This window comes from Podarcis filfolensis (assembly GCF_964270895.1).
Source record: "Podarcis filfolensis genome assembly, chromosome: 7".
Classification (NCBI taxonomy): Eukaryota; Metazoa; Chordata; class Lepidosauria; order Squamata; family Lacertidae; genus Podarcis; species Podarcis filfolensis.
In genome coordinates this window covers 85,168,762-85,191,744 of record NC_139603.1, presented here as the reverse complement: position 1 = coordinate 85,191,744, position 22,983 = coordinate 85,168,762, and the positions used below count along the sequence as shown (strand labels likewise).

Sequence of the window (22,983 nt, the reverse complement as noted above, 5' to 3'; positions counted from 1 at the left end):
TTTCTTAACTGATGTGGTTAAACATTTCTTATTTTTAAAAAAAAAACTTAGACTGAGTTTTAGCACAGATGAAAAACTTAAAACAAATCCTTATTTCCTGATGAATAGCCTTTGGACGATAATGTAACTTAAATAGAAAACTATCTTTAGAAAGATTTTTCCTCCAAAAGCATTGTATTTTAAAAATCCAATTTAAATAAAAAAAATCTGATTTAAATTTTAAAAATCCAATTTTTTGGATAGATTTTTTTTTAAATCATTTATATTTATCCACTCTGGCTTCTGGTCAAGGCCGATATCACCAGCTGCACATCCAACTACCCCGCAGTAGATACTGCTACATGTTGCACTCCACTAAATTAAACCCCCCTCCCCACTTTCCAATACAGTGGTACCTTGGGTTAAGTACTTCATTTGTTCCAGAGGTCCGTTCTTAACCTGAAACTGTTCTTAACTTGAAGCACCACTTTAGCTAATGGGGCCTCCCACTGCTGCCGTGCCGCCGCTGCACGATTTCTGTTCTCATCCTGAAGCAAAGCTCTTAACCCGAGGTACTATTTCTGGGTTAGTGGAGTCTGTAACCTGAAGCGTATGTAACCCGAGGTACCACTGTACAGTCATCCCATTATGGCCTCCCCAGGTGTGCATTTGGCAGTCCTAAAGGATTTACCGTATTTTTCGCTCTATAACACGCACCTGACCATAACACGCACATCGTTTTTAGAGGAGGAAAACAAGGGAAAAAACATTCTGAATGAAACAGTGGATGTATCATTTTTGTGCTTCATGCTGTGGCCACAGACATGTGATCTGATGGTGAATTTGGGGTGACCCAATGCAAAAATCCTGAGAATTCCTGTGGATCCATGCTTTGTAACCACGTTTTTGCACCATTGCAGCCCCAGGCAACAGTGGGTGCGTGATTTTTCTGGTGCAGGCTGTAGCCATGGACATGCTATGTGATCTGATGGTGAATTTGGGGTGACCGAATGCAAAGATCCTGAGGATCCCTGTGGATCCATGCTTTGTAACCACATTTTTGCACCATTGCAGCCCCAGGCAACAGTGGGTGCGTGATTTTTTTGGTGCAGGCTGTAGCCATGGACATGCTATGTGATCTGATGGTGAATTTGGGGTGACCCAATGCAAAAATCCTGAGAATTCCTGTGGATCCATGCTTTGTAACCACGTTTTTGCACCATTGCAGCCCCAGGCAACAGTGGGTGCGTGATTTTTCTGGTGCAGGCTGTAGCCATGGACATGCTATGTGATCTGATGGTGAATTTGGGGTGACCGAATGCAAAGATCCTGAGGATCCCTGTGGATCCATGCTTTGTAACCACGTTTTTGCACCATTGCAGCCCCAGGCAACAGTGGGTGCGTGATTTTTCTGGTGCAGGCTGTAGCCATGGACATGCTATGTGATCTGATGGTGAATTTGGGGTGACCGAATGCAAAGATCCTGAGGATCCCTGTGGATCCATGCTTTGTAACCACATTTTTGCACCATTGCAGCCCCAGGCAACAGTGGGTGCGTGGTTTTTTTGGTGCAGGCTGTAGCCATGGACATGCTATGTGATCTGATGGTGAATTTGGGGTGACCCAATGCAAAGATCCTGAGGATCCATGCTTTGTAACCACATTTTAAATGGAGAGCGAAGGAAAAACAAAGAAGGGACATGAGGTGGTGTGCAGAGAAGCAGCTGGCTAAGAATGCAGGAGAGGGATTTAACGGGAGGGAGAAAAGAAAGGCAAACGTTTCCCCCCACCCCAGCCATTTCATTCATTCTCTCTCTCTCTCTCTCTCTCTCTCTCTCTCTCTCTCTCTCTCTCTCCCTCCCACCCTCTCTCTCTCTCCCTCTCCCCCAGCAGCACCGGAGCACAGAGAGGAAATAGAAGGAACACAGTCTGCTTTCCTCTCTGCTTGCCTGGAGGGGAGGGGCTTTCCCTGCTCTTTGTTCCGTTTCAGCAAACACAGCAAGGAAACAGAGGAGGGTGGGCAGTAAGACCCTGAGGCAGAATGCAGGAAAGCAGCCACTTCCTCTTTTCAGATTTCCCTTCTCCGTGAAGCGCGATTTGATTTTTGCCTGATTTTTCGGCTCCAGGGACCACACATTCGCTCAATAACACGCACACACATTTCCCCTTCCTTTTTAGGAGAAAAAATCTGCGTGTTATAGAGGGAAAAATACGGTAGCTTTCTGCTGTATTTATGGGTAGGCTAGTTTGTTACACGCTTCAAAGGAAAGCCCAGCGTTTATTTATGAGAAAGTGATGCTGAAAGCAACTTTGAAGTGCTGGTCTGGGCTACCTCAAAAATGCCTCGATTTGAGAAGGAGGGGAAGTGAACGTTGGGGCTACTGCCATGTTAGCAGCAGCAGAACAGCTTCTTTAAGCCAAAGGAGAGGAAGCAAAGAGCCAAGGCAGTAACATTCACCTTGGGTGACACAGTGCTTTGTGTTAACCTGTGCAGGACCTCCCTAGGTGTGGGGACTGGGGCGATCGCCCCCATTCAACATACCCTAAGGACACTACTGGACACACATTTTTGTACTCATTCCTGGCCTTTTGTGGTTCTAGGCCTTACCTGTAGCACACTATTGAGCCATTCTGCTTTTTCTGAGGTTCTCCCCAGGTCATTGCAAATCCCTGTTCAAAAGCCAACTATTTCAGCTATCCTTGAAATGTCAACTGACTCACCACACTTTTAAAGTCGCAATAATGTTGATCTTCCAGTACCGAAGTCCATCTTCTTTCAAAGTTGACTCAGCTCTTGAAGTTCACATTACTCAGCAAATAATACATATACCAATGTCTCCTGATGTTTTGATGTTTGAAGCTGTTGCTTGTGCAATAGGAGTACAGTAATGCTTAGAATCAGATTTCAGTTTAGATGTTCCAAAGCCTAATCTAAGTCCTTGTCTTTAAGAAGTCCAGGTAGAACAGTAGATCATGTCTCATTCACATATGCAGAAGGCAAGGGGCCAAGTTGCTGTGTGGCCTTGGGCAAGCCACATTTCTCACCTAACACTACCTCACACATCGTTGCTTAGAAGCACCATTTTAGTTTTGAACCCTCAGGATAGGGTGGGAAATCTGAACAAATTAACTTATTTACATTGACTCAAGGATGTCTACACAGAGCAGTTGTAACGTTAACCTTAGAGTGTGTCATACATAGCATACAGGATAGTGATTATCAAAAGGGATTGATCTAAGTTGGAAGTGAGTGATGTGCAGCTCTCCGTAGTGTTGAAGACTTGATCTTAAGATGCAAGACATGTCTCCCAATTAACTGCAGATCTCTCAGACAGATTATCCACAATGAGTGAACGTTCAGCGGCTTTTGCTGCATAATTTAAAGCCATCAAAAAAATATATATGGAGGCGTACAGTAGAATGCAGAGTTTCGTTTGCGAAATGTTGCCTACAAATAAGGAGATTAGCTTGTGAAAGATTGGCCTGGAAAGGTGTTTGTGCCATAACTCTTCTCGGAAATCTTTAACGCCTCTCTTTGACCCCGGTGAGCTTAATCTGGCCGTAACTTGTCCAAAGACCTGTGGGTTGGATGGCTCAGAATGAACCTCAGTTTGGACACAAGGCAGGCGTTTACACTCACCCAAGGGTGTGCCAGTGTTCTGGCATTGGCAACTTAAAACTGCCCCTTGAGAATTGTGTGGGGCAGGTGTGCCTCCTAGGGAGAGGCCAAGGTGAGCTGCCACATACCCTTTTGGGCGGGGACTGAGAAAAGTGGGTGGTGTAACATTGCATCATTTTAACCTTTTGAATTGTAGGTTAGTTTCTATGCATCCCTCTCTGTTCTCTATCCAGGCAAGCACAAAGCCTTGTCGGAGGTCAGAGACACTGTCTAGACAGGCAAAAACACTCAAGGAGGGTGCAGTGTTAAGGGGTGTGGCCAGGGAGGATTCCGAGGGCCAGAACAGGGAGGCCTGGGTAGCCGCATTGGGCCCCTGGACGTGTAGTTCCCCATCCCAGTGGAGAGTGGGGGTGCGTAAAATGCACTGAACTGGTCTTTGCTACAGATGGCACCATCTCCCTCATCAAGGAGCAGAAACCTTTATCCCAGCAAGTAGGTAGATGCCAGGAGTGAGCTAGCAGGAAATCACAGTTAGTGGAGTTTATTAGAAAAAACAACAGGATCTGCATAGGAGTATCCGGACTAATGATCACAACAACTCATCTCTGGCAGGTGTTGCCCCCGCGTAGCATTTGCGGAGACTGGAGGTCCCCAGCTCCCCACAGCTGCCTAAGACCCCTCTTCTCCAGGGTTTACCCCAAGCAATCTTAGACTGCACCATCTTCAGATCTCTCCTGGTTCTTCAGGGAGGGAGGGAGCTTGTCGCAGCAGGAGGGGGAGACACCCTGGCTTCTTCACCAGCTGCACTCATCCTTGCCCCTTGGCCTCCCTCTTCTGCTTCAGCTTCTGCCACTGATTCTGGGCATCTCTCTGCCGTAGACTCCTCTTACTCACTAAGCCCTGTTACCTCTTCAGATTCAAACACCTCCTCTTCCCGGACTTTGAGCCTTCTTCCCTTGGCAGTTCCCCAGCCAGCTCCTCCCCGCATTCCTCTGCACCCAGCCAGTCCAGGACAGTAGAGGAGTTCTTTTATAGACAGAGGAACTCTTTAAGATATACAGGACTCGTGCCATAATAGGTTCTGATATTTTTAAACAGTGCCGTATTAAATGCCTGGTTACCGTTTAGTCCTGCCATCAGCTTCGGAAAAGGATGCGATAAAATGTAGATATTAGAAGAGATGATAAGTGGGTCACAGTATTGCCTTCCTCTCTGTGACCTCAGCAGTGATGCTCTCTACAGCCAGTGATCTGCCTCCAGGCTGTCCTCTAAAAAACAGGACCAAGCTATGCAAATTTAGGGGGAGCGATCTCATTCATGTGCTTGTGTCTAGAAACTCATACTATGCCTTGTTTTCATCATTGAAACCTGGACTCGTGCCCTCATTGCTTTGAGGTGTGTTGGCAAGTTGGTTTCAGCAGCCCCTCATTTACATAACTCTGCATATTAAGTAGAGTGCTGCCGACATTTATATGTGCAGTTTCTGAAGACTTAAATGAGGGCGCATCCACTGACATTCCATTGCAAAATGCCTCTGCTGTGCTGGTGGTGGGTTTTTTTTCTTTTTTTGTGACTTTCGAAATTGACTTGCAGTAACCCTGGTACCAGTTGCATGGAAGAGAACCTTTGACCTCCGCTAGATAGGTCTCTCCAAACAAACCCCGCATTGTGGCCATTCATTTGCACGTGTTCTTGTTCTAAACTGCGTTACCCTTCGAACAGTGCTTTCTCCAGATTGGTAGCTGGAAGCATGTAACCAGATCCGGGGCCTTAGTGGCATAGCAACAAGGGGAAAGTAAGCCCTATTTTATCAGGCAGGTTTCTCTTGCATGACTTGTTTTCTGTTGTTCTAACCCCCCCCAACCCCAGGCTAGCAACTTAATAAGTAGGGGGGATGAACAGGAGTCGATTAGTGAATATAGTACACTGGGAGGCATCGGTTCTCTGGCGTTAAAGGTGGGCATCTCAAGGAGGTGCAGATAATTTCTGGGAGAAGCAACAGCTCTTTCCACGTCTGGCTGCAGTCTGAGAAGGAGTTTGGGGAGCGCACAGCGGGTGCCTCTCCCGTGGTTGAGTGAGGATGTTGTGATCTACCATGCACAGGGCAGGGTAACACAGCTCTCTTTCCCCACTGAAGTCTAGCTTTCTTGCATGCTAGCTAGAGTTAATTATTTTGTGAGTTATTAGCCTACTTTTTTCTTTTCTTCTTTGCAAGGTCAAAAATGTAAGTCTGTAAAATGCACAAGAGTCCAGTTCTTGTTCCGGGCCTCCTTTGGGTCTTCAAGAACCAGCTGAATCTAAGCTTATTTTCTACCTTTAGGTGTGAAATTAAGTTTGCTCTCTGCCAAACACGAACGTCCCTCTTGCTTGGTCGTTCTCTCTCATGGGCTTTGAAATGATGCAAACCATCTTGGCCGCAGGTGGTTCGTGATGATTTAAGTCGGTTGCAGGTTTGTTCTGTTTCCCAATTTGGAAAGCTGGCTGCTAAAGGCGAACGAGCTCTTTAGCAAAGAGAAATCAAGACATACCTGCTCTGTGCCTTAACAAAAAAAGAGAGCTTGATGTAGCTTCAAACTGGATTTCTGCATTGTCAGGGGATTAAGCTGACTCAAGAATGCTCCACTTGAAATCCTCAGATATTAGAGGATGACTTGAAACTGCGGCTCTGTTGTAAACCCGATTTCTTGCCTTTTGTCTTGCCAACTTCAAATTAAGCATGTCGAGAAGGATCGTTCCCATTTTGGGATTCTGTGGCTTTCAGGTAAAAAATGCAGGTAAAGCGAAACAACACCCCTGCTTAATCTTCTTGATGTTGGAAGAAGCAAATAGTTTTATAACACCCTTGATGGGCTGGGAGAGAGGCTTTCTTTTATATCCTGTCGCTGTGTATCTGAGCCACCTTGTGTTAAAAACTCTTACAGTATCCTTCTGTGTTTTTGCAGAATTCTCAAATTTCAGCCAGTTTGGAATCACCACGTTTGACTTCCTGGGATGGGGGAGTAAAATCTCCCGCTGTGTCCCTGTGCCACTCCCCACTCCAAATAAAAATCCGTTTCTAAAATATGCTTGCAGGGGGGTTGTAGAAGGAGCAGCCAGTAGACTAACGCAGCAGTATTAATTTTATCACTTCATTCAACCGGCATAGCTGAATTAACTTTATTAAGTGCTGCAAGCACAATGGTCCTTTTAATACCCTAAGCACTTATGGTCCTCCATTCATGAATGAGCTTCAGTCATCAACCGGCGTACTATATAGAGGCTTCCCAGAGCTGATTGTCTAAATAGCCAACCCCACACAGAATGAAGCCCCCGCAGTTTTGCACTAAATAGGATTTGTGTATCTCTCTCGTAGCTACAGGAAGCACCAGCTTCAATAAAGGCCACATGCCTCGGAAGTGGCAAACACTTTTATTTTTAATGAAGCTTAGTAGGCAGTTATTTCAGAACACCCTCCCAGTTCCAGGTTTTCAATGAACGGTGGGGCTAAAGGGATTGATGGATCTATTGGAATGCTTGGAACGTATGAATCAGCAACTGCGTTCCCTTTTGACGACAAAAGAATTGGGGCGAGTGGTTCTTTTTGTGTGTGTTTGGAGTGCAGTAAAACCGCTTCCGAATACCCCAACTGTGGGTCGCAAACATCCAGGGGGGTTAGTCGCTGTGCATTCATCGCCATTGTTGGTTAGGTAATCGTAGGCCTTGTTCAAAGGATAACAAAGATTGTGTTTCGTTTTGTAATGGGTTGGTAAATACGGCGACACAGTGGTTTCCTTTGCATAGTCTGCAGGAAACGTAAACCTTCCCTTTTGCTGTTTTGGTGTGTACTGCAACACCCACCCACCCCAAATTGACTCATCTATGGAGAGAAACTCCTCACACAACTACCGCAAGCCACTGGCATATGGCAAAGGATTCTGGGGCACATTCTTCATGGAAGGTGCTGGCCAGGCCGTCGTGCCTCCCCATTGGCTCATGTGTGTTCATGATGTGACGCGTCTAAACTCCCCAGCATCCTGTGGGGAGCCTGAGATTCAGACAAAGCTGTTCTCCCGATACCGATCATCTCAAGGTGCTCAACTCCCAATAAGCTGCTTTAAAAATCCAGGGTTCCATCAGGCCTATTTGAAACCCCCACAGTACAGTGGTACCTTGGGTTAAGTACTTAATTTGTTCCGGAGGTCCGTTCTTAACCTGAAACTGCTCTTAACCTGAAGCACCACTTTAGCTAATGGGGCCTGCTGCTGCCGCTGCGCCATCGCTGCGCAGTTTCTTTTCTCATCCTGAAGCAAAGTTCTTAACCTGAGGTACTATTTCTGGGTTAGCAGAGTCTGTAACCTGAAGCATGTGTAACCCGAGGTACCACTGTACGTCGTATAGAAATAAAACCCCATAGCAAATCAAAACAATATTTGAATTGCAAAGACCTTCCCAGGCAGAATGTTGATGAACTTGGGACCCAGAAGGTTTTGGAGGTGGGAAGGGGGGGAGAGATTTTAGCATGGAGCATGTGAACTTGCAGAAAACTTGCAGTTTAATAGAAAGAGAATGGAGCAGGATCCAGTCCTTGCTGCAACAAGTATATTGAAGTGAGCTTCATTGCTTTAAAGTCTTTCTAATATGAAAAATGAGTGCTGCTAATAGCATCACATTGCCCAAAACATGCTGGGCCAGTAGAGTACCTGGTTTGCGCGCCCCTGGCATCTCCCTTGCCTGAAATTCTGGAGAGCCACTGTCAGTCACTGGGCTACATGGGTCAGCGTCCTAATGTGGTCTAAGACAACTCCCTATGTTCCCATCAATGCACACATTTTTGCTTTTGTTTTTTCCCATTCCCACATCTCCAAAAATGAGGGATCCAGATTTGTTTTTTGGGGGGACACTTTCATCTTGACGCATTTTTGGAGCAGCATAAATTGCACCCAAACACTTCTTAATCCTGATTTCCATTTCTCTGTTTCTCTTTTGCAACAGCAAATACGTTAGAACTCTTTAATTTGGAACAAATGCAAATGGTTGTCGAACACGTGACATAAAATAGTATTCCTGCTTTTCCAGAAAATTGCAGCAGCTCACACTACTGTGCTCTTTCTTTCTTTCTTTCTTTCTTTCTTTCCCTCTCTCTCCCTCTCTCTCTCTCTCTCTCTCTCTCTCTCTCTCTCTCTCTCTCTCTCTCTCTCTGTTATTCATTGTTTCATGGCACACTATAGCATCCAGCTGCTTTTTTCACTGATTCTAGCAAAGTGCTCTCTAACCACATGTTTACAAAGGACGTCGTTTCTGTGTCTGATGTCATCAGTTTTGTTGTGCTGCCCCCCCCCCCCCGTTTCCAAAAAAATATTTTAATTTCTCTTTCCTCTGCCAATAAACCGCACATTGCTTCTTGGATCAGTTTGGAAACCATTTTCATTAACCTCTGCCAATTCTTTTGGACAACTTATTCATTGAGTCCCTCCTTCTCAGCCCACAGCATTTCCTGGCATTCCGTCCCAGGGATAATGAGATCATTGCCCATATCTTGTATAAACAGGGTCCCCCCCTCCCAACTTTGAAATTGATACAGGTAATTCTCATTTTAGAGAGACAACTAAGGTTTTGTCAAGACAGATCAATATTACTGTCCTCCTGGTAGCAGGCCAGGGATTTTAACCCTGATAGTGGCTCTGTGAGGTCCCATGTTTATAAGAGCATCCAGAAAATAATCTGTTTTAAATACATATAGCCAGGTTTGCCCCTAAAGCTTCCCCATCAACCTGTACTGTGTGCATTACCCTTATGGGAACTTGTTCCTAAATTGGTCAATATCCTTGGAATTGCAAAAAAGCTCTATTGAGCTTTGGGTAAACTGGGCTGCTGCATGTCTGTGGGCGACACATGTCATTAGAACTGATGTCTAATCTTTCAGCGAGAGCACTGCAGGCTTACATAACGCATGTGGCGCATAAGTGGGGGCCTCATGTGCAGCCTGTACGTTTTAATTACAGCCCTCCAGAGAGGGGGAGGGGAAGATTATAGCGCAGCGGAAAAACCCGAGCCCTTGCAGGCTGGCATCTCTCATGGAGTATTTGGGAAGGTCCGTGTGATCTTCCAAGCACCTTGCTGACCATTTGGGAAAGGCTTGATCCTTTTTCGGGGCAGGTCCAACTGTACCCACTGTATTTCCTTCTGTGCGTGGGGTGCTGGTGGTTATTAGCTGCCTCTTGTACCTGTCACTCCAGCTGACTTGACAGTAGTCCGTTGCAAAGTCAGCAGATTTCTAAGTGTGAACATGTACGCTGGGGAAGGGGGCAATTTACAGGTGTTCATGAAGAGTCTCAAGGAATCAGCATTGGAGTTGGAAAAGGGCGAGTTGGGCCTTTGACACACACCTGCCTGCATCCCCTCCAACATTTTCTCGCCCAGATCCGTCTCTGCTTTCAAATGCACGGCCTTTTTGTTTTTCGGTGAATTGCGATGAGCTTATCGCAAGGCCAGTGGTTGGGAATCGCAGAGGGAGAAGAGGGGGCACTCATTGTTGCACTCATCGTTCTGCTTGTGGCCTTCACATGAACATCTGGTTGGCCACTTGTGAGAACGGAGTGCTGGCTAAGTTTGGCCTCTGGCCTGATCACAGCAACCAGGTTCTTACGATTGTAATTCGCATGCAACAAAATTCAGATTCCGTGGACTCAAAAAGCAGTACTGCGGCGGACCTCTCTGAAACGAAGCAGGGTTACCTTCCTTCCTTCCTTCCTTCCTTCCTTCCTTCCTTCCTTCCTTCCTTCCTTCCTTCCTTTTTTAAAAGCAGATTTATACTTCTTTTCTGTCAAAGAATCATAGAATTGGAAGGGACCCCAAAGGCCATCTCCAACCCTCTGCAATGCAAGAATCTTCTGCTCAGCATGGAACTCAGACCCACGACCCTGAGATTAAGAATCTCATGCTCCATTGACCGAGCTGTCGTTTGTGGTCGGTTGTGCACCTACAAGCCACAAAGTGAGGTGAACACCCGGTGCAGATGCCTCCTCAGTTTCATCTCACTGGCTGCCACCCAAATTCTTCTTTTCCCCCCAGCAAATCACAAGCCCTGGGAACTTGCTTTTTAAAAGAAAAGCGGCTGTCGGATTCCGCTCTTGGGCAGTGTTGCTGGTGACATGCATGCCCTGCTCCTCTGCTGCCTTTTTGCCATGTACGTTCTGCCCCGACGGCTTTTTGTTGCACAGCGAATAAAACGTGACAATGGTTGATGAATACAGCAGCATAACAGTAACTTAGCTCTCTCGCTCAGCGTAGCACAGAAGGATGGCAGGGAACGCAGTGACGGTAGGATTCAGTGAAGAATGAGCAGATGGGATAATTGGCAGCAGGAAAGAGGGCTCTCTATTACCTCCACTGGCCTGTTGACCCCTTTCAATAGGGCCCAATTGCTCCCTCGTCAGACTCCTCTTGGTTCTGTTGCATCAGTAATTCTGCAAGCATTTGATCTGGTCAAAGGCAAAACAGCTTAACCAAGGAGGGATGCTACTTGCTCAAGTACATAAATTACTTGCAAACCAGTGGTGCTTCAGTACTAGGAGCCTCACTTCAATTTATTCAAGGCCATTTACTTCAAAGGGAGGACGTTCCATGCTTCCTCTGATCTCGCGGAACAGCTTCGTCCAAATAAAATGTTTGGGGAATGCCAAAAAGCAGGCAGCATCCTCTTTGTGTTCTGCAGAAATACTTCTTTCCTGCTTTTAAAAGCACATTGTTTTGGTCTTAGATCTCCCTGCTCCAAAGACTTAAAGCTCTCTCTCTTTTTGTTTGCCCAGTAAAATATTTCAATTGTAACTTCATTGACAGAATCATAGATCTGTAGAGTTGGAAAGGCAATGCAGGAATCGCAACTTACTCTGAATATGTGCTATTGATAAACATCGGCACAGGGTTTCTTCCAGAGAATCAAGGAACTTTGCCGCTGAGAATTGTAGTTCTGTGAGGGATGAACTATAGCTCCCAGGACTTTTAAATGCATAGTATAGATAGGACCAGGGACGCGGGTGGCGCTGTGGGTTAAACCACAGAGTCTAGGACTTGCTGATCAGAAGGTCGGCAGTTCGAATCCCCGCGGCAGGGTGAGCTCCCGTTGCTCGGTCCCTGCTCCTGCCAACCTAGCAGTTCGAAAGCACGTCAAAGTGCATGCAGATAAATAGGTACCGCTCCAGCAGGAAGGTAAACAGCGTTTCCGTGCGCTGCTCTGGTTCGCCAGAAGCGGCTTAGTCATGCTGGCCACATGAGCCGGAAGCTGTATGCCGGCTCCCTCGGCCAATAAAGTGAGATGAGCGCTGCAACCCCAGAGTCGTCCGCGACTGGACCTAATGGTCAGGGGTCCCTTTACCTTTATAGATAGGACCTTAGTTTTTTCTGCCTACTGGGAGGTATTTTTTAAAAAATAATAATAATAAAAACTACTATTCCCATGCACCCTAACGGGAAGCAGTGCATTAAGAATGAGGCCTTTAAATCTTTTCTTGACAATAGAGAGCCACTCCCTGCTCCTGATCTCCAACTTTGCACTTTTAAATCAGTAGGGCTGCTTGAGGGGGAGTTGACTGATGGACGCCAAACTCAATACAAGCTGTGTTCTGGACATGGCTTGTATTGTTAGAATTTCAAAACCGGGAGAGTTTGGTTTCTGCCCTCCTGTAGTTCCAAAATTGGAGCCCCATCCACACTCCAGCTGCTTCTCCACAATCCACAATCTCCTGAGTGGATCTCATTCTAGAGGTACCATTTATGCTTCTGTAATGGTACAGGTTTGCATGTGAGTAATTCAGGAAGTGGATGCACAGACTTCATTCCTTCCCAGAAAACTGCTCCCCAAAAAACCGCTTCTGTGGACACAACCTTGATAACTAGATAAAAAATGGCCAGCGTTGGCAGCCTCCATGGCACCTGGCATATAAGGAGGTGTCCTTGTTTCCATGTAGCTGATATGAAACCTGAAAAGACAGAAATCTCACACACGTTGCATCATCGAGCAAACCCAAGTGAACAGCAGGTGGCAGTTTCCACTGCCAAGCCTGTTCGGAGCAGTAGTCATTCGCCCGAATGGTCACGCAGGGTGTGTTCCCGTTGCTGGGTCACCCTCCAGATATAAAAGATACGCCCTGAGCCAACTCTGCAATTAACCTGTGCAATTGAAACACTCCCCTTGCCAGAGCTGAGCAGCTTTCCACGAGAAGAGGGCGCAGTCGGACGATAAGGAGATCGCTTCCTTTGATTAGGATCTCGGTGGACAGGAGCCAAACCACCTTTCCTCCCCCCTCTGAAAAATGCATTTTTGTGGCCCAGCTCCTCCTCCTCAGGCCAAGCTTTGTCTGCCAGACGCTTGGACTCGTGACAGACTTCGCAAATGCTGCTCCCCATTTTTCTGGGTGTGAACACCCAAGAGGAGGGGTGGGTCCTCAGCAGGTCAGTTGGAAATTGTAGAGTTGGAAAGGGGCCTGAGGATCATCTAGTCCAACCCCCTGTAATGCAGGGTGAGATCCTATCTGCCCACAGACTGTCTCACCAGAGTGGTGCATGCTCTAGTTATCTCCCGCTTAGACTACTCCAATGCGCTCTACGTGGGGCTACCTTTGAAGGTGACCCAGAAACTACAACTAATCCAGAATGCGGCAGCTAGACTGGTGACTGGGAGCGGCCGCCAAGACCATATAACGCCGGTCTTGAAAGACCTACATTGGCTCCCAGTACGTTTCCGAGCACAATTCAAAGTGTTGGTGCAGACCTTTAAAGCCCTAAATGGCCTTCGTCCAGTATATCTGAAGGAGCATCCCCACCCCCATCATTCTACCCAGACACTGAGGTCCAGCTCCGAGGGCCTTCTGGCGGTTCCCTCACTGCGAGAAGCCAGGTTACAGGGAACCAGGCAGAGGGCCTTCTCGGTAGTGGCACCCGCCCTGTGGAACGCCCTCCCAGCAGATGTCAAAGAGAACAACAGCTACCAGACTTTTAGAAGACATCTGAAGGCAGCCCTCTTTAGGGAAGCTTTTAATGTTTGATGTATTATGGTATTTTAATATTTTGTTGGAAGCCGCCCAGAGTGGCTGGGGAAGCCCAGCCAGATGGGCAGGGTATAAAATAAGTTGTTGTTGTTATATGCAGCTGTCCCATGCGGGTAGCGAACCTGCAACCTGGGCATTATCAGCACCATGCTCTGACCAACTGAGCTACCCAGGAGAAGGAGCTTCCTTGTGCTAGCTGGAAACTTTGGCCTTAAAAGTCGGACTCCCTGAAGTCCTTTTTCTCCATCCAAGATGGTTCTCATGCAAGATCCCTGTCCCTGCAGACCTTATCACGAAAGGAATATTGAATGTGCCGTGTGACCGAGACTCGTGCTAGCAATTTCCTGTGAACAGCCGACTCCTCAGGTCCCACTATTGTTGCCCAGTCAGTCATTGGGGCTTTTTTTGTGTGCTATGTGTCTGGAGCGGGGGGGGGGGGGAGAACAAACAAAACTTATTTACTGTAGGCCCCGTGTCCTGTTTGTTTGTAGCTGGCTGGGAAATGCCATTTTTCCAGAGTCTCAGCAGGAGCAGCGGCCGCAAACAAACGAAATTGTTTTCTATTGATTTGTGTGGGCACGTCACAGCTTTGTGCAAAAGGCAGGTTGTTCTTTTTTTAAAAAAAAAAACTTACAATCAACTTTGCTTATCAGGGGTGCTTTTGGGTGACCTGTTTTCCCAGACTGTTTTGCAGCACTTCCTCAATAACTTCCAGGAGAGGTGTATCATTCCCACCCGCTCCGGAGGTCAACAGAAACAAATGGGGGGGGGGGAGATAAGCATTACTCAGCCTAGTCCCTGATAATGAGCGCTGCCAAATCATTTTGTTCTCTTTTCCAGTTATCCCATTGGAATAAACATGGCAGAAGAGAGCTGCTGGGATGCAGTTCTTTGAGTTATAGAATCACAGAATTGTTGGGACCCTGAGGGTTATCTACTCCAACCCCCAGCAACGCAGGGATATTTTGCCCAGTGTGGGGCTGGAACCCACAGCCCTGAGATTGAGTCTCATGCTCTACGGTCTGAGCCATCAAGGGCCTGTAGGTTGTTTTAGTAGGAGTGTGTTTGCCAATCCCACCCTCCCCTGCTTCCCATCATGTCCGCTGAGCATGCTCAGTCCTCACGGGGCTGTTTTAGGTGGGCTCCCATTTTACAGCCCCCCTCCCCAAGTTATTTTATACTTCTGTGAAAATTTGCAGGTTCCCCCTGCTGATGCCTCCCCACTCTGCAGGCACAGTGCCATTCTCGCTGCCTTGTTGGCATCCGTCTGTCTTGAGAGACAATGGAGTGCGCCTCCGGGGGTGAAGTCAAACCGCTGCATTAGCTGCGCCAAACTGACCTCCTCGGGGCGCAAGCCTGGGCAGTGTGGATGGAGGTCTTGGGCTGTGTTACAGAAATTACAGGGGGGGGGGCACATCTTTAAAGTTAAATGTTACAAATATTATGCCTGAATGTCAACTTGACAGCTCAGGGAAGTTACCTAGTTTTAAAATAATACAAAATCAACTCCTTTGCCAGTTTCCTCCATTCCAAAGCTATTTTCCTCTTGAAAGGGACCCCAAGAAGTTCCCAGAGGTGACAATTGCTTGCCCATCCTCGGGGTTCAAAACTCTTCTTTGAACCTGTTGCGCAATAAACTTTGGTCGACAGCTATTTTCTCCGGTTGGTGGCTGGGCTGCTTCCTTTATTCCGCAGGGACCCATGGGCTCTGCCTGACGAGCTGGGTGACTGAGCAGCCTCACACCTAGATTTTTCTGTAACAGGCTTCCCAGAGGACAAGACCCCCCTCTTGGCCTTGCTGTTGTGGCCCAAAGGAAAGCAGAGAAATACGTTTGGCACCAGCTTGACTGCAGGATTTGCGTACAAGGCGCCATCCAACTGTCTTGGGGACTCCACTCCAGATCTGTGCAAGGTTTACTCCTTAGCCTTTTCTACTCCTAAAGATGTCCCAGGAGGCAGCGGAGGTTTAGCATCAGAGTTTCTTCCTCCTAGATAGGCCGCCTTCCCAGGTTGATGAGCCCCATCCGTCCTTCCCTCCCCTCTACATCACATGCAGAAACCACTTTCTTGACCGTGGGACCCACTATTGGTGTCTTCTGCTCAGTCCGCTGGAGCCAGTCTTTGCATGCAGAGGAAGTCCCTAACTCACAGAGGGCTTGAGACCTAGTGACTACCCTCACCTGGTTTAGCCAGCCAGTCACAGCTGTTCCTGGGGTGTGGCCGCTGTCACATGCTGGCATCTTCTAGGAGCCACAGGTGAGAGGTGAGTGCAGGGTGGGGTCCAAAGGTGCACAAGCTACCCCAGAAGGAGCACAGTATGTTCCCCGTTAGAGGTGCTACCCCCTCCCCTAACACCCCATACTCTTGCTGTATAAAAGGTAAAGGGACCCCTAACCATTAGGTCCAGTCATGGCCGACTCTGGGGTTGCGGTGCTCATCTTGCTTTACTGGCTGAGGGAGCTGGTGTACAGCTTCCGGGTCATGTGGCCAGTATGACTAAGCCACTTCTGGCAAACCAGAGCAGCGCACGGAAACGCCGTTTAGCTTCCCGCCGGAGCGGTACCTATTTATCTACTTGCACTTTGACGTGCTTTTGAACTGCTAGGTTGGCAGGAGCAGGGCCCGAGCAACGGGAGCTCACCCCGTCGCGGGGATTCGAACCGCCGACCTTCTGATCGGCAAGTCCTAGGCTCTCTGGTTTAACCCACAGCGCCACCTGCGTCCCACCTCTTGCTGTAAAGCAATTAGTGTACATATAACAAGGGGGATCTGCAGCAGAATGTTGCAGTATGGGGCGCTCATGTTTACTGTTCCAGTGTGTCAGCTGTACTTTCCTTCCTACCCCCAAATAGGGAGAGTGGTCATTTCTTGAGGGCGGCCAAAGTACAGGGTGTTCCCAGATAGTGCTTTGAGAAGGAGCACAGCTTATTTTCCTGCTGTGTTGATCATCATTTCTTACTTTGAAACCGAGAGCTTGAAGGGTAGAGGTTGGTTTGGGCTTCTCAGGACTTCATCGAGGCCTTCCTGTGTCACACCGCAAATCCTCTGTGAGCATAGCCTGACTTGCGAAGATCCATATGGAACCCCTCGAGCCTTCAGGCGGGTTTAAGGCGCCAGAAGGCATGGCAAGCCCAAGTAACTCCTTGCCAAGACGCCTGATTTTAAATCACTGCAAGTAACATGGTGTGGGCGACAGCAAAACATGGTGTTCCCAGCCCTCCTTCGGCTTACGGTGCTTCAAAGCCCTGCGGCGCTCGGTCTCCAAAACAAGAGCGTATTCCTATCGGCAGCTGAAAGAACATTTAGAGTGGGTTTTAATTTTGTGCTTGGTCAGCTCGGATCAGATTAAGAGCCGCTCTACAAGCTAAGGGTGCGTTGAGTCCCTTTCTCTTAGTTGTCGATGGCGAATTCAGAGACAGAGCCCTCCTTTATGCTGCTGTACCTGGATCTAAATTCCTGGCTGTGTTTTGTTCCATGTCAGATGAGGCGATAGGGTCAGAAACAAGCAGCGTTTTCACAATGCTTAGCTCCTGAAATCCTCCTCCTCTCCCCCCCCCCTTCTTTTTGCTGTGCTGCTTGACTGAGATCTGAGTTGTACTTACGATGTACTAAAAAGGCTCCCCAAATCGGTTTTGTTTTCTCTGCCTACGGGTTTGTTGCGCTTATATTTTGTCTCTGGCGCATTGCATGCCTTTCCTCGATTTAGACTTTGAAATTTATGCCCACAAGGGAGTTCCTTGCCCCTAGCCCAGATGTATTGCACTCAGCTGGTCTTGTGGGGTGCCACCAGCATTAATTCCTAAACAGCCCCCTAATAGGTTGTGGTGAATTAATAGAAGGCTGCTTTGTGGCTAGAGCACACCTGTCCCGTCCCCCCGGGGACATGGTATCAGCATCCGCCGAATTAATGTCCTTAGCCATGCGCCACTCATTTTCTATTCAGCCCCTGCTGGCAGCAAGGAAGTCTGCCATAGCTCTCTGCATCAGATGCGGTTAGATCACTTGGTCACTCCCGTACAGGGGTGCAGCAGGAGTGCCCTCCCTCAGAGGAAGCTGCCTGTTGCATCTCTGTAGGAGTCCCTGCTCCAGTCAAGGGATTTCCTTAGCTCTTGCAGAAAGAAACACAGTTGATTGAGTGCTTAATCTTGCACTGTTTTGGGGGATGGAAATAAACTGTGGTCCAGCTTTAATAAAGGGTGAAAAAAGAATGTGCCTCGTCTATCAGAAGTGTGGGAAACCTCTGTACAAATTTGCCTGTTTTTGATAGTATAGTTAAATGTTGTCTTCAGTGTTGATACTAAAGCCATAGGGCAGCCGGAACTGTTTCTGTGTTCGCTTTGGGATTCTGCAACTAGAATGAATTAAACAAAGCAGGCAGTGTGTATCCAGTTTTGAGTTTGGGAAGAATTGTTTGTTTTAAACTGAGCCTAGGGTGGTGGAAGGGACGCGGGTGGCGCTGTGGTCTAAACCACAGAGCCTAGGGCTTGCCGATCCAAAGGTTGGCAGTTCGAATCCCTGTGACGGGGTGAGCTCCCGTTGTTCGGTCCAGCTCCTGCCCACCTAGCAGTTCGAAAACACATCAAAGTGCAAGTAGATAAATAGGTACCGCTCCTGCGGGAAGGTAAACGGTGTTTCCGTGTGCTGCTCTGGTTCACCAGAAGCGGCTTAGTCATGCTGGCCACATGACCCAGAAGCTGTCAGTGGACAAACGTCGGCTCCCTCGGCCTATAGAGCGAGATGAGCGTGCAACCCGAGAGTCGTCTGCGACTGGACCTAATGGTCAAGGGTACCTTTAGGGTGGTGGAAAGAAAAGAGTGAACTAGAAACCGAGATGAAATGGGTGGTTTCTAGATTGTGGAAAGGTGTGTTGTACCCAGTGGTCAAGGGTACCTTTAGGGTGGTGGAAAGAAAAGAGTGAACTAGAAACCGAGATGAAATGGGTGGTTTCTAGATTGTGGAAAGGTGTGTTGTACCCAGTGGTCAAGGGTACCTTTAGGGTGGTGGAAAGAAAAGAGTGAACTAGAAACCGAGATGAAATGGGTGGTTTCTAGATTGTGGAAAGGTGTGTTGTACCCAGTGGTCAAGGGTACCTTTAGGGTGGTGGAAAGAAAAGAGTGAACTAGAAACCGAGATGAAATGGGTGGTTTCTAGATTGTGGAAAGGTGTGTTGTACCCAGTGGTCAAGGGTACCTTTAGGGTGGTGGAAAGAAAAGAGTGAACTAGAAACTGAGATGAAATGGGTGGTTTCTAGATTGTGGAAAGGTGTGTTGTACCCAGTGGTCAAGGGTACCTTTAGGGTGGTGGAAAGAAAAGAGTGAACTAGAAACTGAGATGAAATGGGTGGTTTCTAGATTGTGGAAGGGTGTGTTGGACTTCTTGAGGGGTGGGGTGTTGGGAGAGAGAATACAGTACCTGTGGGAGCCCATGAAATGGGCAAACTGGGATTGCCGCCTCTCTCATAACTGCTGCCTCAAAGACAACAGACGAGTCTCATTGCTTCCCATACCCCTGTGAGCTTTCCCTCTGGTGGCATCTAGAATCTTGCTCTTCCTTTTAAACAGAAACCCACAGTGCTCGGCGGGTGCAGGGAACCTTTGACTTTCTGGGTGCTGCTGAACTACAACTCCCATCGGCTCCAGTTATGACGGCCAGTCGTCAGGGTTGATGGGAGGTGTAGTTTAGCAAACGCCTGGAGGGCAACAGGTCTCCCTATACATGATACTCAGACCCATGCATTCACTGCTAAATTCTCTGCTGTATTGCACAACTGCAGCCATATTAAGTATTTCAGTGAAAGCTTCGAACAGGTTTCTGCAGGTGGGTGCCTTTCCCTTGTTTATACGCCACACAGTGAACGTCCAGCAACCTTAAAAATATATTGTGTACTAGTCAGGTTTGTCCTTTCTTTCCTTCTGCCAGCTACAGTTTTGACAGGCTTATTAAAACAGGCTGTACCAATTTAGGAATGCAGACGTCAACAAGCCTGTTTGAAGGAGAGGTTTTCCAGTCAGCAAACAGCATAGCTGGTGAAATTGCTGTTGGCATAAAACAGCTCACCCAAAATATATCTTTTTCTTTTTAATCCATCCCTCATTCCCCCTTGTCTTGTTTCTATCCTCTCAGGTTGTAAATGCAAATTAAAATTAATTTTGGGGTTATTGTTATTATTGATCCAGAAGCTCACACTACCATACAGGAATTTGCAGCTTGCGAAGGCGAGATACAAATTTCACGAGTTAAAAAAACCTAAACCCCACCACCTTATTTTGCTTGGCCTTGGCTTTCGGCATCAAAATCTCAGCTACATCTTTTAAAAACAAGTTTCCACTCCTTATATTTAGGTTGAACATTAATTGGATTGTTTTAAAGGTAACCTTAGATGCATGTTAAATGTTTCTGTTCAAACGCTACAGGGGTTTTTGGAAAGCCTGGCGTATAACCTCACAAAGCAAGTCTGCAGCAAGATTAAGATCTGTCCGTGCTTTAAATAACAGCCCTTTTAGTCTCACCTAAACAGCCGCTTCAGCTTTTCAGAACACGGATTGCGTAATCCCGATGGCAAATACATAATAGTAACGTAACCTTAAATGCATGTTGATCGTGTTTGCAAGGTCAAATCCTAGGCACAGCCTGGCCATGTGTCTTTGGGAGGCGGATGTTTTTTACCGCAGTGGGGTTTTAAAGATTGGCCTTGGTTGCCCAGTTGCTAATTGGGACCTCTCAGATGATTATTTGAAGTGGCGAATAAAAACATGGTTGTATATTTGGGGAAGAGATCCTCCTTTTTTAAAGCAGCCTCTTCTGCCACGTTATTCTGACACTGGCACCATCTACAGGCTCCAAGTTAGCATTACACGTACTAAATAATCTCTTCAATATACAGTGTTATCTTTTCCCAGATACTCAAAAGGTGGCATTTCACAGCCAGTAAAACAGCAAACCCAGCATATAAATGTCTACTCGTTGGGCTTCATAAACAGCGGAGGAATCTACCGTCTGGTTGCTCTCTCCCGACTTAATGGAATAATGAAAGATTAACAAGGGGCTGTTCGCTCAGGTTTTGGCTTTCTTTGGCAGAGAATTAAAGCAAGCGGGTGGCGCTGTGGGTTAAACCACAGAGCCTAGGACTCGCCGATCAGAAGGTCGGCGGTTCGAATCCCCGCGACGGGGTGAGCTCCCGTTGCTCGGTCCATGCTCCTGCCAACCTAGCAGTTCGAAAGCACATCAGAGTGCAAGTAGATAAATAGGTACCACTCCGGCGGGAAGGTAAACGGCGTTTCCGTGCACTGCTCTGGTTCACCAGAAGCGGCTTAGTCCTGCTGGCCACACGACCCGGAAGCTGTACGCCGGCTCCCTTGGCCAATAAAGCGAGATGAGAGCCGCAACTCCAGAGTCGGTCACGACTGGACCTAATGGTCAGGGGTCCCTTTACCTTTAAGATATGCTGTATTTGTAAATATGCAAGGAGAGTGTGAGTGGAGGCAAGCAGGTAGAAAACCCACTACCCCACATCCATAGAAACATAGAAAGGGGCCTTATCTTTGGTCCATCTAGCTCCACTCTACACTGAGTGGCAGCTCTTTTTCTGTGGTTTCAAGCAAGAGTCTGGTCCCAGGCCTACCTGCGGATACTGGGGGTTGAACCTGGAAGCTTCTACCTGCAAGGCAAATGCTCTACTGGCGCTCCGCCTCTTTAGGGAGAAGATTTAACAACACTGGGTGAACTATTTAGAGTAAGAGTAATAAAAAGAAATTGCTATTTAGGGGAATTGAATTTAATTCTAAATTATATTCCGGATACATGGGAGATTTCAAGGGGTCCAAAAAAATGGATGTACCATGCTATATTAGAAGCAAAAAAAAAAACTTGTTTTGATGAATTGGAAGAGCCGCAGAAAGATTCCATTGAGCACATGGATTGATAATATGGATAGATTAGCTGCATGTGAACAAATTGCATGTTGACGCAAATTAAGAATGGATAAATATGAAGAAACCTGGAATGAATATTTAAGCGATAAGGCGGATAGTGGGGGTAGGAGAGAGAGGTGAGAAAATATTGCTAAAAGGGTGCAGTCATAGGTATATCAGTGGTATTTAAATCTGAATTGTCAAATTGTGTTAGGTTTTTAATTGTGGGAGGTTTTTAAACAGAGGTTGGGTAGCCATCTGTCGTGGATGCTTCAGCTGAGGTTCCTGCACCACAGAGGGTTGGACTAGATGACCCTTGGTGTCCCTAGCAACTCTAAGATACTGCGATTCTGTGATTCTAACTCTGCATTGGCGGCGCGCATACAAGCGGCACTACGATGCTGTTAACCTCTTAGAACTGCTGATCCCTCAAAGATTATTTCTTTCCAAATGTTCCCCATCCTTAGCTGTTGCATTCCCTTGTTCCATTAATGTTTAGTTATATTTATTTAGCACGGATTTCCACATTTGATCCGTACGTTTACATCCTTATTTCCAGGTGGGGTCATGGGTGTACAAGGCGTAAACCATGGTTTCATATCCTGGCTTATTCACTACTTACAAACCGCAGTTCCCTGAGGTGGGATGCAACGGGGAATTGTGGTTTGTTTAATAGCAGAAGCGGGTGCTTGTCATCTCCTTCTCGTGGACCCAAAAGGAGAGTGCAAGCCCAAGGGTCATTCAGCCATAATCTTGTAACAGGAAACCATGGTTTCCTGTTGCGTCTGAACCAGGCCAGCGTTTGCTTGGTTGACTGCATTTCTTAAACCTACAACAGCATTGGCTAGCCTGGGGGTCCTGTGGTGAGTTGAAGATGTTTGCTTTCCAAAATGTAACCAATAACCCTCTTGAATTCTCTGTCTTTTAGGTCTTCCTGAACAGTACTACAGCCTCACTTGGTTCCTCAGCCCCATCCTGGGCTTGATCTTCACTCCTCTAATAGGTTCAGCTAGTGACCGCTGCACTCTCAGCTGGGGCCGCCGGCGGCCTTTTATCCTTGCCCTCTGCATTGGTGTTCTCTTTGGAGTTGCCCTTTTCCTGAACGGCTCCATTATAGGTAAATCAGGGGATATTCTTGGGTCACTGTGCTGTCTGCTCAAACAAGCAGCAAAGGACCGCACTCCGCAGCCAGCTAAAAAAGCATTAATTGCGGAGACGCTGTGGGATTTTGCTACCAAGCACCTGAATTCTGTGACTGGAACAAGCTGCAGAAAGTAAAGTTGTCTTAATTTGCTTGGGTGGTATCCAGCATTAGTCCTACTTACTCAGGCTTGTTAATTTCCGTGCCTTAGCCTCTGTTTCTTCTCATCAAAAGCAACTGCCAGGCTTATCGTGATGGCTTGCGGTGGCTGCATTTGCAAGCTCACCTTCCCACCAGTTCAGTGGTTAC

The 22,983-nt window shown here is 47.2% G+C and overlaps 1 protein-coding gene across 7 annotated transcripts in view; it reads left to right on the top strand.

Annotated features, from left to right (window-relative positions):
* Nucleotides 1–22,983, top strand: part of SLC45A4 (solute carrier family 45 member 4) — a 110,077-nt gene that overhangs the window by 70,992 nt on the left and 16,102 nt on the right. For all 7 annotated transcript variants that reach the window (XM_083622016.1, XM_083622012.1, XM_083622015.1 and 4 more), the window contains one exon: nt 22,462–22,650. In XM_083622016.1, the coding sequence (XP_083478142.1) occupies nt 22,462–22,650 (189 nt within the window). The remainder of the gene's footprint in view (nt 1–22,461; nt 22,651–22,983) is intronic.